The 13,465-nt window shown below is 31.1% G+C and overlaps 3 protein-coding genes and 1 pseudogene across 4 annotated transcripts; all 4 read left to right on the forward strand.

Annotated features, from left to right (window-relative positions):
- The first annotated feature begins 507 nt into the window (after window positions 1–507).
- TVAGG3_0398530 lies at window positions 508–2,176 on the forward strand (annotated as a pseudogene). Its single transcript has one exon. A coding segment is annotated over exon 1 (1,669 nt).
- Window positions 2,177–3,119: 943 nt separating this feature from the next.
- TVAGG3_0398540 (uncharacterized protein) lies at window positions 3,120–4,787 on the forward strand (the record flags this gene model as incomplete). The annotated part of the gene is made up of 1 exon (XM_051232607.1): window positions 3,120–4,787. One exon carries the CDS (start codon window positions 3,120–3,122, stop codon window positions 4,785–4,787), a length of 1,668 nt encoding a protein of 555 aa, XP_051102337.1.
- A 943-nt stretch (window positions 4,788–5,730) lies between these two features.
- On the forward strand, window positions 5,731–7,398 carry TVAGG3_0398550 (uncharacterized protein; the record flags this gene model as incomplete). The annotated part of the gene is made up of 1 exon (XM_051232608.1): window positions 5,731–7,398. One exon carries the CDS (start codon window positions 5,731–5,733, stop codon window positions 7,396–7,398), a length of 1,668 nt encoding a protein of 555 aa, XP_051102338.1.
- A 3,552-nt stretch (window positions 7,399–10,950) lies between these two features.
- Window positions 10,951–11,574, forward strand: TVAGG3_0398560 (uncharacterized protein; the record flags this gene model as incomplete). Its single annotated transcript, XM_051232609.1, has 1 exon — window positions 10,951–11,574. One exon carries the CDS (start codon window positions 10,951–10,953, stop codon window positions 11,572–11,574), a length of 624 nt encoding a protein of 207 aa, XP_051102339.1.
- Between the last annotated feature and the right edge of the window lie 1,891 nt (window positions 11,575–13,465).

Genomic DNA, 13,465 nt, shown 5'->3' on the forward strand with positions numbered 1-13,465 from the left:
TAATGACATATGGATGTGTATATACAGGAATTATAGTTCAATTTTCATGGCTAAAAATAAATGACAAGAAGTAGAATGTCAGATTATTTCAAAATTTCTGACATACATAATTAATGTGAAATTTTTAAAATTATATATTGAACTGGAATTTTCGAATGAATAAATAAACTCAATCATTAAATTTGACACAGATAATAAGTAGTCATTCAGATTTGCATCTATTATTTTTAGTTATTAAATCAAATTGAGCATTTTTTATTTGAACTGACATTGGGCAAAGAACTTTCAATTTTATAGCTTTTTTATTTTTTATTTTTTCACAAAAAATTGAGAGGATCATCTTGACATTATACAAGGTGATTATAACTATAGAAAATCAATCATAAGGTATAATAATATGAAATATTATCGATTCATATGTATAGATGACTTTGAAAAACGACTCAAAATGTTTCTGAAATATTTATATTTGAATACTTTTATAAAATCATTTTACCATTTTTTTAAATGTTTTCCATATTACTTGCACAACTTTCTCTTTCAGTTTCAGGCAAAGTTGTTGGGGATAATTCGTACATGATTTATGATAAGGACGGAAGGGAGAATTATGAAATAATTAAAGAACCTTATACAAAAGTCAGAATAGATGGTGTTACAAAAAACATTAAAGAAGCCACTGATTTAGGCTACTCCGTTGAAATTTATAATGATGAAAATTCAGATTATGTTATTATTTCACAGACAATTACCAACAAAGGCTCAACGGAAAAGAAAATTGACCTTTGCACAGCATTGAATTTAAAAGATTCTATAGATAATGTTGAAGCATCATCCCTTACAAACTTTGGTTATTATCTTTGGTGGGATCAAACAAATGATCTGACACTAGTTCTGCAAAATCATCCTTGGGTTACAGATATCAGTGCCCAAGACTTTGGAATAGAACCTGAGCCAAGATTCTTCACGAACAATGAGAAAATTTTAGAATACGACTCTGGATTTCCTGAAATTCAATGGATCTCATTCTCATGGCTCAACAAGTATATCCAACCAGGAAAGTCTATCACACTTTCTTACATGTTTTATGAAGAGACATATCAACCGCCATTACTTAAACTTGATAAATCTCTGATTTCAGAAGAAACAGATTCCACTGAAGTAATTCAAGTAAAGGGAAGTTTTTTATTTCTTAGTTGAACCATACACGGTAGAAGCAGGTTGGGAAATTCATGATTCAAAAGATAAGATAATCAAATATGGCAGCCTTGGCAAATTTACAGTTTCAGAAAAACAAACAAGTATGGATTTTGATGTGTCAATCACACCACCAACAGAACTTGGAAAGTACACATTATATGTTTACACATATACTAATGGTCTTGGCTCATTGCTTTATGAAGAATTCACAATTACAGTTGTTCCACCAAATTATAGACCAAAGTTATACATTGTTCCATCTGAATACCTATATTACATTCCAGATTCTGAAGTTTCTTTCTTGGCTTCAGTCTACGATCAAGATTCAGGTGATAAACCACTCACAGCAAAGGTTTTCTTCAACAATGCAGAAGTTGCAACACAAGAAGTTGCAAACAGCAAAGATCTTAAGACATTCAAATTCAAAGTTCCAAAAGACACAGCAGCAGGTGAATATGAAGTCAAAGTCACAGCTACAGATGGCAAGAAGATTGGAACAAAGAAGTTCACAATCACAATCAAGAATAACACAGTTCTCACAATCTATTTCGAACCAAAACTTAATGCCACATACAACAAAGGCGACAAGGTCAACTTCACAGCTGTCATCAATGATCCAGATACAAACTTCGATAACAAGTTCACTGTTTCTCTGTTCTACAACGATAAAGTCAAGAAGACGATCACATCAACTAACGATGCAGGATTAGTCAGAGTTCCACTTGATTTCACCATCCCAACAACAGAAACAAACACAACAGCCGAAATCAAGATCGTAGTCACAACACCAACCGAATCCTCTGAAAAATTAACAAATATCAACATCTATCAAGATGTTATCGCAAGTGATTCTGCAACAGGAAAGATTGCTACAAAGGAAGCTAAAAAGAAGACCGCCCTTGTTGCAGTTCTCTGTGTCTTAGCTGTCATTGCTGTTGTTGTTGCGGTAGTCGTTATTATTCTTTGGCTGAGAAAATAAAAAAATTCGGAGAATAAATTAAATTTTATGCTTTAAACACACTTTTTAAAATTACTTATAAATTATCTTTCAACAAGTTGAAATTACTCAATCTAGGATTGTTTTTCATGTGAAATTCTTGTTGTGCAACTAAATCTTAATTGCCAACTTGGAATAAAGATCATAGAACAAGACAAGCTTTTTTATAAATGAAGCATCTAATTAATAAACATTACTAATAAATTTTTTTTCAAATGATCCCATAACATAAGTTACCAATTGATGAGTATATAATGCTGCAATGATATCTTCCCATCTCAAAAATAAAGGAGAATGAATAATGACTCCCGTTTGTTACTATAAAAAATCTGCCAGCTAAAAAAACAGTTATTTTGTCTCATTACTCATCAGATTTATTCGTTTTTCTTGACATTATCATCAAGGGTCCATCAATATATAATGACATATGGATGTGTATATACAGGAATTATAGTTCAATTTTCATGGCTAAAAATAAATGACAAGAAGTAGAATGTCAGATTATTTCAAAATTTCTGACATACATAATTAATGTGAAATTTTTAAAATTATATATTGAACTGGAATTTTCGAATGAATAAATAAACTCAATCATTAAATTTGACACAGATAATAAGTAGTCATTCAGATTTGCATCTATTATTTTTAGTTATTAAATCAAATTGAGCATTTTTTATTTGAACTGACATTGGGCAAAGAACTTTCAATTTTATAGCTTTTTTATTTTTTATTTTTTCACAAAAAATTGAGAGGATCATCTTGACATTATACAAGGTGATTATAACTATAGAAAATCAATCATAAGGTATAATAATATGAAATATTATCGATTCATATGTATAGATGACTTTGAAAAACGACTCAAAATGTTTCTGAAATATTTATATTTGAATACTTTTATAAAATCATTTTACCATTTTTTTAAATGTTTTCCATATTACTTGCACAACTTTCTCTTTCAGTTTCAGGCAAAGTTGTTGGGGATAATTCGTACATGATTTATGATAAGGACGGAAGGGAGAATTATGAAATAATTAAAGAACCTTATACAAAAGTCAGAATAGATGGTGTTACAAAAAACATTAAAGAAGCCACTGATTTAGGCTACTCCGTTGAAATTTATAATGATGAAAATTCAGATTATGTTATTATTTCACAGACAATTACCAACAAAGGCTCAACGGAAAAGAAAATTGACCTTTGCACAGCATTGAATTTAAAAGATTCTATAGATAATGTTGAAGCATCATCCCTTACAAACTTTGGTTATTATCTTTGGTGGGATCAAACAAATGATCTGACACTAGTTCTGCAAAATCATCCTTGGGTTACAGATATCAGTGCCCAAGACTTTGGAATAGAACCTGAGCCAAGATTCTTCACGAACAATGAGAAAATTTTAGAATACGACTCTGGATTTCCTGAAATTCAATGGATCTCATTCTCATGGCTCAACAAGTATATCCAACCAGGAAAGTCTATCACACTTTCTTACATGTTTTATGAAGAGACATATCAACCGCCATTACTTAAACTTGATAAATCTCTGATTTCAGAAGAAACAGATTCCACTGAAGTAATTCAAGTAAAGGGAAGTTTTTATTTCTTAGTTGAACCATACACGGTAGAAGCAGGTTGGGAAATTCATGATTCAAAAGATAAGATAATCAAATATGGCAGCCTTGGCAAATTTACAGTTTCAGAAAAACAAACAAGTATGGATTTTGATGTGTCAATCACACCACCAACAGAACTTGGAAAGTACACATTATATGTTTACACATATACTAATGGTCTTGGCTCATTGCTTTATGAAGAATTCACAATTACAGTTGTTCCACCAAATTATAGACCAAAGTTATACATTGTTCCATCTGAATACCTATATTACATTCCAGATTCTGAAGTTTCTTTCTTGGCTTCAGTCTACGATCAAGATTCAGGTGATAAACCACTCACAGCAAAGGTTTTCTTCAACAATGCAGAAGTTGCAACACAAGAAGTTGCAAACAGCAAAGATCTTAAGACATTCAAATTCAAAGTTCCAAAAGACACAGCAGCAGGTGAATATGAAGTCAAAGTCACAGCTACAGATGGCAAGAAGATTGGAACAAAGAAGTTCACAATCACAATCAAGAATAACACAGTTCTCACAATCTATTTCGAACCAAAACTTAATGCCACATACAACAAAGGCGACAAGGTCAACTTCACAGCTGTCATCAATGATCCAGATACAAACTTCGATAACAAGTTCACTGTTTCTCTGTTCTACAACGATAAAGTCAAGAAGACGATCACATCAACTAACGATGCAGGATTAGTCAGAGTTCCACTTGATTTCACCATCCCAACAACAGAAACAAACACAACAGCCGAAATCAAGATCGTAGTCACAACACCAACCGAATCCTCTGAAAAATTAACAAATATCAACATCTATCAAGATGTTATCGCAAGTGATTCTGCAACAGGAAAGATTGCTACAAAGGAAGCTAAAAAGAAGACCGCCCTTGTTGCAGTTCTCTGTGTCTTAGCTGTCATTGCTGTTGTTGTTGCGGTAGTCGTTATTATTCTTTGGCTGAGAAAATAAAAAAATTCGGAGAATAAATTAAATTTTATGCTTTAAACACACTTTTTAAAATTACTTATAAATTATCTTTCAACAAGTTGAAATTACTCAATCTAGGATTGTTTTTCATGTGAAATTCTTGTTGTGCAACTAAATCTTAATTGCCAACTTGGAATAAAGATCATAGAACAAGACAAGCTTTTTTATAAATGAAGCATCTAATTAATAAACATTACTAATAAATTTTTTTTCAAATGATCCCATAACATAAGTTACCAATTGATGAGTATATAATGCTGCAATGATATCTTCCCATCTCAAAAAATAAAGGAGAATGAATAATGACTCCCGTTTGTTACTATAAAAAATCTGCCAGCTAAAAAAACAGTTATTTTGTCTCATTACTCATCAGATTTATTCGTTTTTCTTGACATTATCATCAAGGGTCCATCAATATATAATGACATATGGATGTGTATATACAGGAATTATAGTTCAATTTTCATGGCTAAAAATAAATGACAAGAAGTAGAATGTCAGATTATTTCAAAATTTCTGACATACATAATTAATGTGAAATTTTTAAAATTATATATTGAACTGGAATTTTCGAATGAATAAATAAACTCAATCATTAAATTTGACACAGATAATAAGTAGTCATTCAGATTTGCATCTATTATTTTTAGTTATTAAATCAAATTGAGCATTTTTTATTTGAACTGACATTGGGCAAAGAACTTTCAATTTTATAGCTTTTTTATTTTTTATTTTTTCACAAAAAATTGAGAGGATCATCTTGACATTATACAAGGTGATTATAACTATAGAAAATCAATCATAAGGTATAATAATATGAAATATTATCGATTCATATGTATAGATGACTTTGAAAAACGACTCAAAATGTTTCTGAAATATTTATATTTGAATACTTTTATAAAATCATTTTACCATTTTTTAAATGTTTTCCATATTACTTGCACAACTTTCTCTTTCAGTTTCAGGCAAAGTTGTTGGGGATAATTCGTACATGATTTATGATAAGGACGGAAGGGAGAATTATGAAATAATTAAAGAACCTTATACAAAAGTCAGAATAGATGGTGTTACAAAAAACATTAAAGAAGCCACTGATTTAGGCTACTCCGTTGAAATTTATAATGATGAAAATTCAGATTATGTTATTATTTCACAGACAATTACCAACAAAGGCTCAACGGAAAAGAAAATTGACCTTTGCACAGCATTGAATTTAAAAGATTCTATAGATAATGTTGAAGCATCATCCCTTACAAACTTTGGTTATTATCTTTGGTGGGATCAAACAAATGATCTGACACTAGTTCTGCAAAATCATCCTTGGGTTACAGATATCAGTGCCCAAGACTTTGGAATAGAACCTGAGCCAAGATTCTTCACGAACAATGAGAAAATTTTAGAATACGACTCTGGATTTCCTGAAATTCAATGGATCTCATTCTCATGGCTCAACAAGTATATCCAACCAGGAAAGTCTATCACACTTTCTTACATGTTTTATGAAGAGACATATCAACCGCCATTACTTAAACTTGATAAATCTCTGATTTCAGAAGAAACAGATTCCACTGAAGTAATTCAAGTAAAGGGAAGTTTTTATTTCTTAGTTGAACCATACACGGTAGAAGCAGGTTGGGAAATTCATGATTCAAAAGATAAGATAATCAAATATGGCAGCCTTGGCAAATTTACAGTTTCAGAAAAACAAACAAGTATGGATTTTGATGTGTCAATCACACCACCAACAGAACTTGGAAAGTACACATTATATGTTTACACATATACTAATGGTCTTGGCTCATTGCTTTATGAAGAATTCACAATTACAGTTGTTCCACCAAATTATAGACCAAAGTTATACATTGTTCCATCTGAATACCTATATTACATTCCAGATTCTGAAGTTTCTTTCTTGGCTTCAGTCTACGATCAAGATTCAGGTGATAAACCACTCACAGCAAAGGTTTTCTTCAACAATGCAGAAGTTGCAACACAAGAAGTTGCAAACAGCAAAGATCTTAAGACATTCAAATTCAAAGTTCCAAAAGACACAGCAGCAGGTGAATATGAAGTCAAAGTCACAGCTACAGATGGCAAGAAGATTGGAACAAAGAAGTTCACAATCACAATCAAGAATAACACAGTTCTCACAATCTATTTCGAACCAAAACTTAATGCCACATACAACAAAGGCGACAAGGTCAACTTCACAGCTGTCATCAATGATCCAGATACAAACTTCGATAACAAGTTCACTGTTTCTCTGTTCTACAACGATAAAGTCAAGAAGACGATCACATCAACTAACGATGCAGGATTAGTCAGAGTTCCACTTGATTTCACCATCCCAACAACAGAAACAAACACAACAGCCGAAATCAAGATCGTAGTCACAACACCAACCGAATCCTCTGAAAAATTAACAAATATCAACATCTATCAAGATGTTATCGCAAGTGATTCTGCAACAGGAAAGATTGCTACAAAGGAAGCTAAAAAGAAGACCGCCCTTGTTGCAGTTCTCTGTGTCTTAGCTGTCATTGCTGTTGTTGTTGCGGTAGTCGTTATTATTCTTTGGCTGAGAAAATAAAAAAATTCGGAGAATAAATTAAATTTTATGCTTTAAACACACTTTTTAAAATTACTTATAAATTATCTTTCAACAAGTTGAAATTACTCAATCTAGGATTGTTTTTCATGTGAAATTCTTGTTGTGCAACTAAATCTTAATTGCCAACTTGGAATAAAGATCATAGAACAAGACAAGCTTTTTATAAATGAAGCATCTAATTAATAAACATTACTAATAAATTTTTTTTCAAATGATCCCATAACATAAGTTACCAATTGATGAGTATATAATGCTGCAATGATATCTTCCCATCTCAAAAATAAAGGAGAATGAATAATGACTCCCGTTTGTTACTATAAAAAATCTGCCAGCTAAAAAAACAGTTATTTTGTCTCATTACTCATCAGATTTATTCGTTTTTCTTGACATTATCATCAAGGGTCCATCAATATATAATGACATATGGATGTGTATATACAGGAATTATAGTTCAATTTTCATGGCTAAAAATAAATGACAAGAAGTAGAATGTCAGATTATTTCAAAATTTCTGACATACATAATTAATGTGAAATTTTTAAAATTATATATTGAACTGGAATTTTCGAATGAATAAATAAACTCAATCATTAAATTTGACACAGATAATAAGTAGTCATTCAGATTTGCATCTATTATTTTTAGTTATTAAATCAAATTGAGCATTTTTTATTTGAACTGACATTGGGCAAAGAACTTTCAATTTTATAGCTTTTTTATTTTTTATTTTTTCACAAAAAATTGAGAGGATCATCTTGACATTATACAAGGTGATTATAACTATAGAAAATCAATCATAAGGTATAATAATATGAAATATTATCGATTCATATGTATAGATGACTTTGAAAAACGACTCAAAATGTTTCTGAAATATTTATATTTGAATACTTTTATAAAATCATTTTACCATTTTTTAAATGTTTTCCATATTACTTGCACAACTTTCTCTTTCAGTTTCAGGCAAAGTTGTTGGGGATAATTCGTACATGATTTATGATAAGGACGGAAGGGAGAATTATGAAATAATTAAAGAACCTTATACAAAAGTCAGAATAGATGGTGTTACAAAAAACATTAAAGAAGCCACTGATTTAGGCTACTCCGTTGAAATTTATAATGATGAAAATTCAGATTATGTTATTATTTCACAGACAATTACCAACAAAGGCTCAACGGAAAAGAAAATTGACCTTTGCACAGCATTGAATTTAAAAGATTCTATAGATAATGTTGAAGCATCATCCCTTACAAACTTTGGTTATTATCTTTGGTGGGATCAAACAAATGATCTGACACTAGTTCTGCAAAATCATCCTTGGGTTACAGATATCAGTGCCCAAGACTTTGGAATAGAACCTGAGCCAAGATTCTTCACGAACAATGAGAAAATTTTAGAATACGACTCTGGATTTCCTGAAATTCAATGGATCTCATTCTCATGGCTCAACAAGTATATCCAACCAGGAAAGTCTATCACACTTTCTTACATGTTTTATGAAGAGACATATCAACCGCCATTACTTAAACTTGATAAATCTCTGATTTCAGAAGAAACAGATTCCACTGAAGTAATTCAAGTAAAGGGAAGTTTTTATTTCTTAGTTGAACCATACACGGTAGAAGCAGGTTGGGAAATTCATGATTCAAAAGATAAGATAATCAAATATGGCAGCCTTGGCAAATTTACAGTTTCAGAAAAACAAACAAGTATGGATTTTGATGTGTCAATCACACCACCAACAGAACTTGGAAAGTACACATATATATGTTTACACATATACTAATGGTCTTGGCTCATTGCTTTATGAAGAATTCACAATTACAGTTGTTCCACCAAATTATAGACCAAAGTTATACATTGTTCCATCTGAATACCTATATTACATTCCAGATTCTGAAGTTTCTTTCTTGGCTTCAGTCTACGATCAAGATTCAGGTGATAAACCACTCACAGCAAAGGTTTTCTTCAACAATGCAGAAGTTGCAACACAAGAAGTTGCAAACAGCAAAGATCTTAAGACATTCAAATTCAAAGTTCCAAAAGACACAGCAGCAGGTGAATATGAAGTCAAAGTCACAGCTACAGATGGCAAGAAGATTGGAACAAAGAAGTTCACAATCACAATCAAGAATAACACAGTTCTCACAATCTATTTCGAACCAAAACTTAATGCCACATACAACAAAGGCGACAAGGTCAACTTCACAGCTGTCATCAATGATCCAGATACAAACTTCGATAACAAGTTCACTGTTTCTCTGTTCTACAACGATAAAGTCAAGAAGACGATCACATCAACTAACGATGCAGGATTAGTCAGAGTTCCACTTGATTTCACCATCCCAACAACAGAAACAAACACAACAGCCGAAATCAAGATCGTAGTCACAACACCAACCGAATCCTCTGAAAAATTAACAAATATCAACATCTATCAAGATGTTATCGCAAGTGATTCTGCAACAGGAAAGATTGCTACAAAGGAAGCTAAAAAGAAGACCGCCCTTGTTGCAGTTCTCTGTGTCTTAGCTGTCATTGCTGTTGTTGTTGCGGTAGTCGTTATTATTCTTTGGCTGAGAAAATAAAAAAATTCGGAGAATAAATTAAATTTTATGCTTTAAACACACTTTTTAAAATTACTTATAAATTATCTTTCAACAAGTTGAAATTACTCAATCTAGGATTGTTTTTCATGTGAAATTCTTGTTGTGCAACTAAATCTTAATTGCCAACTTGGAATAAAGATCATAGAACAAGACAAGCTTTTTTATAAATGAAGCATCTAATTAATAAACATTACTAATAAATTTTTTTCAAATGATCCCATAACATAAGTTACCAATTGATGAGTATATAATGCTGCAATGATATCTTCCCATCTCAAAAATAAAGGAGAATGAATAATGACTCCCGTTTGTTACTATAAAAAATCTGCCAGCTAAAAAAACAGTTATTTTGTCTCATTACTCATCAGATTTATTCGTTTTTCTTGACATTATCATCAAGGGTCCATCAATATATAATGACATATGGATGTGTATATACAGGAATTATAGTTCAATTTTCATGGCTAAAAATAAATGACAAGAAGTAGAATGTCAGATTATTTCAAAATTTCTGACATACATAATTAATGTGAAATTTTTAAAATTATATATTGAACTGGAATTTTCGAATGAATAAATAAACTCAATCATTAAATTTGACACAGATAATAAGTAGTCATTCAGATTTGCATCTATTATTTTTAGTTATTAAATCAAATTGAGCATTTTTTATTTGAACTGACATTGGGCAAAGAACTTTCAATTTTATAGCTTTTTTATTTTTTATTTTTTCACAAAAAATTGAGAGGATCATCTTGACATTATACAAGGTGATTATAACTATAGAAAATCAATCATAAGGTATAATAATATGAAATATTATCGATTCATATGTATAGATGACTTTGAAAAACGACTCAAAATGTTTCTGAAATATTTATATTTGAATACTTTTATAAAATCATTTTACCATTTTTTTAAATGTTTTCCATATTACTTGCACAACTTTCTCTTTCAGTTTCAGGCAAAGTTGTTGGGGATAATTCGTACATGATTTATGATAAGGACGGAAGGGAGAATTATGAAATAATTAAAGAACCTTATACAAAAGTCAGAATAGATGGTGTTACAAAAAACATTAAAGAAGCCACTGATTTAGGCTACTCCGTTGAAATTTATAATGATGAAAATTCAGATTATGTTATTATTTCACAGACAATTACCAACAAAGGCTCAACGGAAAAGAAAATTGACCTTTGCACAGCATTGAATTTAAAAGATTCTATAGATAATGTTGAAGCATCATCCCTTACAAACTTTGGTTATTATCTTTGGTGGGATCAAACAAATGATCTGACACTAGTTCTGCAAAATCATCCTTGGGTTACAGATATCAGTGCCCAAGACTTTGGAATAGAACCTGAGCCAAGATTCTTCACGAACAATGAGAAAATTTTAGAATACGACTCTGGATTCCTGAAATTCAATGGATCTCATTCTCATGGCTCAACAAGTATATCCAACCAGGAAAGTCTATCACACTTTCTTACATGTTTTATGAAGAGACATATCAACCGCCATTACTTAAACTTGATAAATCTCTGATTTCAGAAGAAACAGATTCCACTGAAGTAATTCAAGTAAAGGGAAGTTTTTATTTCTTAGTTGAACCATACACGGTAGAAGCAGGTTGGGAAATTCATGATTCAAAAGATAAGATAATCAAATATGGCAGCCTTGGCAAATTTACAGTTTCAGAAAAACAAACAAGTATGGATTTTGATGTGTCAATCACACCACCAACAGAACTTGGAAAGTACACATTATATGTTTACACATATACTAATGGTCTTGGCTCATTGCTTTATGAAGAATTCACAATTACAGTTGTTCCACCAAATTATAGACCAAAGTTATACATTGTTCCATCTGAATACCTATATTACATTCCAGATTCTGAAGTTTCTTTCTTGGCTTCAGTCTACGATCAAGATTCAGGTGATAAACCACTCACAGCAAAGGTTTTCTTCAACAATGCAGAAGTTGCAACACAAGAAGTTGCAAACAGCAAAGATCTTAAGACATTCAAATTCAAAGTTCCAAAAGACACAGCAGCAGGTGAATATGAAGTCAAAGTCACAGCTACAGATGGCAAGAAGATTGGAACAAAGAAGTTCACAATCACAATCAAGAATAACACAGTTCTCACAATCTATTTCGAACCAAAACTTAATGCCACATACAACAAAGGCGACAAGGTCAACTTCACAGCTGTCATCAATGATCCAGATACAAACTTCGATAACAAGTTCACTGTTTCTCTGTTCTACAACGATAAAGTCAAGAAGACGATCACATCAACTAACGATGCAGATTAGTCAGAGTTCCACTTGATTTCACCATCCCAACAACAGAAACAAACACAACAGCCGAAATCAAGATCGTAGTCACAACACCAACCGAATCCTCTGAAAAATTAACAAATATCAACATCTATCAAGATGTTATCGCAAGTGATTCTGCAACAGGAAAGATTGCTACAAAGGAAGCTAAAAAGAAGACCGCCCTTGTTGCAGTTCTCTGTGTCTTAGCTGTCATTGCTGTTGTTGTTGCGGTAGTCGTTATTATTCTTTGGCTGAGAAATAAAAAAATTCGGAGAATAAATTAAATTTTATGCTTTAAACACACTTTTTAAAATTACTTATAAATTATCTTTCAACAAGTTTGAAATTACTCAATCTAGGATTGTTTTTTCATGTGAAATTCTTGTTGTGCAACTAAATCTTAATTGCCAACTTGGAATAAAGATCATAGAACAAGACAAGCTTTTTTATAAATGAAGCATCTAATTAATAAACATTACTAATAAATTTTTTTTCAAATGATCCCATAACATAAGTTACCAATTGATGAGTATATAATGCTGCAATGATATCTTCCCATCTCAAAAATAAAGGAGAATGAATAATGACTCCCGTTTGTTACTATAAAAAATCTGCCAGCTAAAAAAACAGTTATTTTGTCTCATTACTCATCAGATTTATTCGTTTTTCTTGACATTATCATCAAGGGTCCATCAATATATAATGACATATGGATGTGTATATACAGGAATTATAGTTCAATTTTCATGGCTAAAAATAAATGACAAGAAGTAGAATGTCAGATTATTTCAAAATTTCTGACATACATAATTAATGTGAAATTTTTAAAATTATATATTGAACTGGAATTTTCGAATGAATAAATAAACTCAATCATTAAATTTGACACATATAATAAGTAGTCATTCAGATTTGCATCTATTATTTTTAGTTATTAAATCAAATTGAGCATTTTTTTATTTGAACTGACATTGGGCAAAGAACTTTCAATTTTATAGCTTTTTATTTTTTTATTTTTCACAAAAATTGAGAGGATCATCTTGACATTATACAAGGTGATTATAACTATAGAAAATCAATCATAAGGTATAATATATATGAAATATTATCGA

The sequence above is a fragment of the Trichomonas vaginalis genome, chromosome V, assembly GCF_026262505.1.
Source record: "Trichomonas vaginalis G3 chromosome V, whole genome shotgun sequence".
NCBI classification, from domain to species: Eukaryota; Parabasalia; order Trichomonadida; family Trichomonadidae; genus Trichomonas; species Trichomonas vaginalis.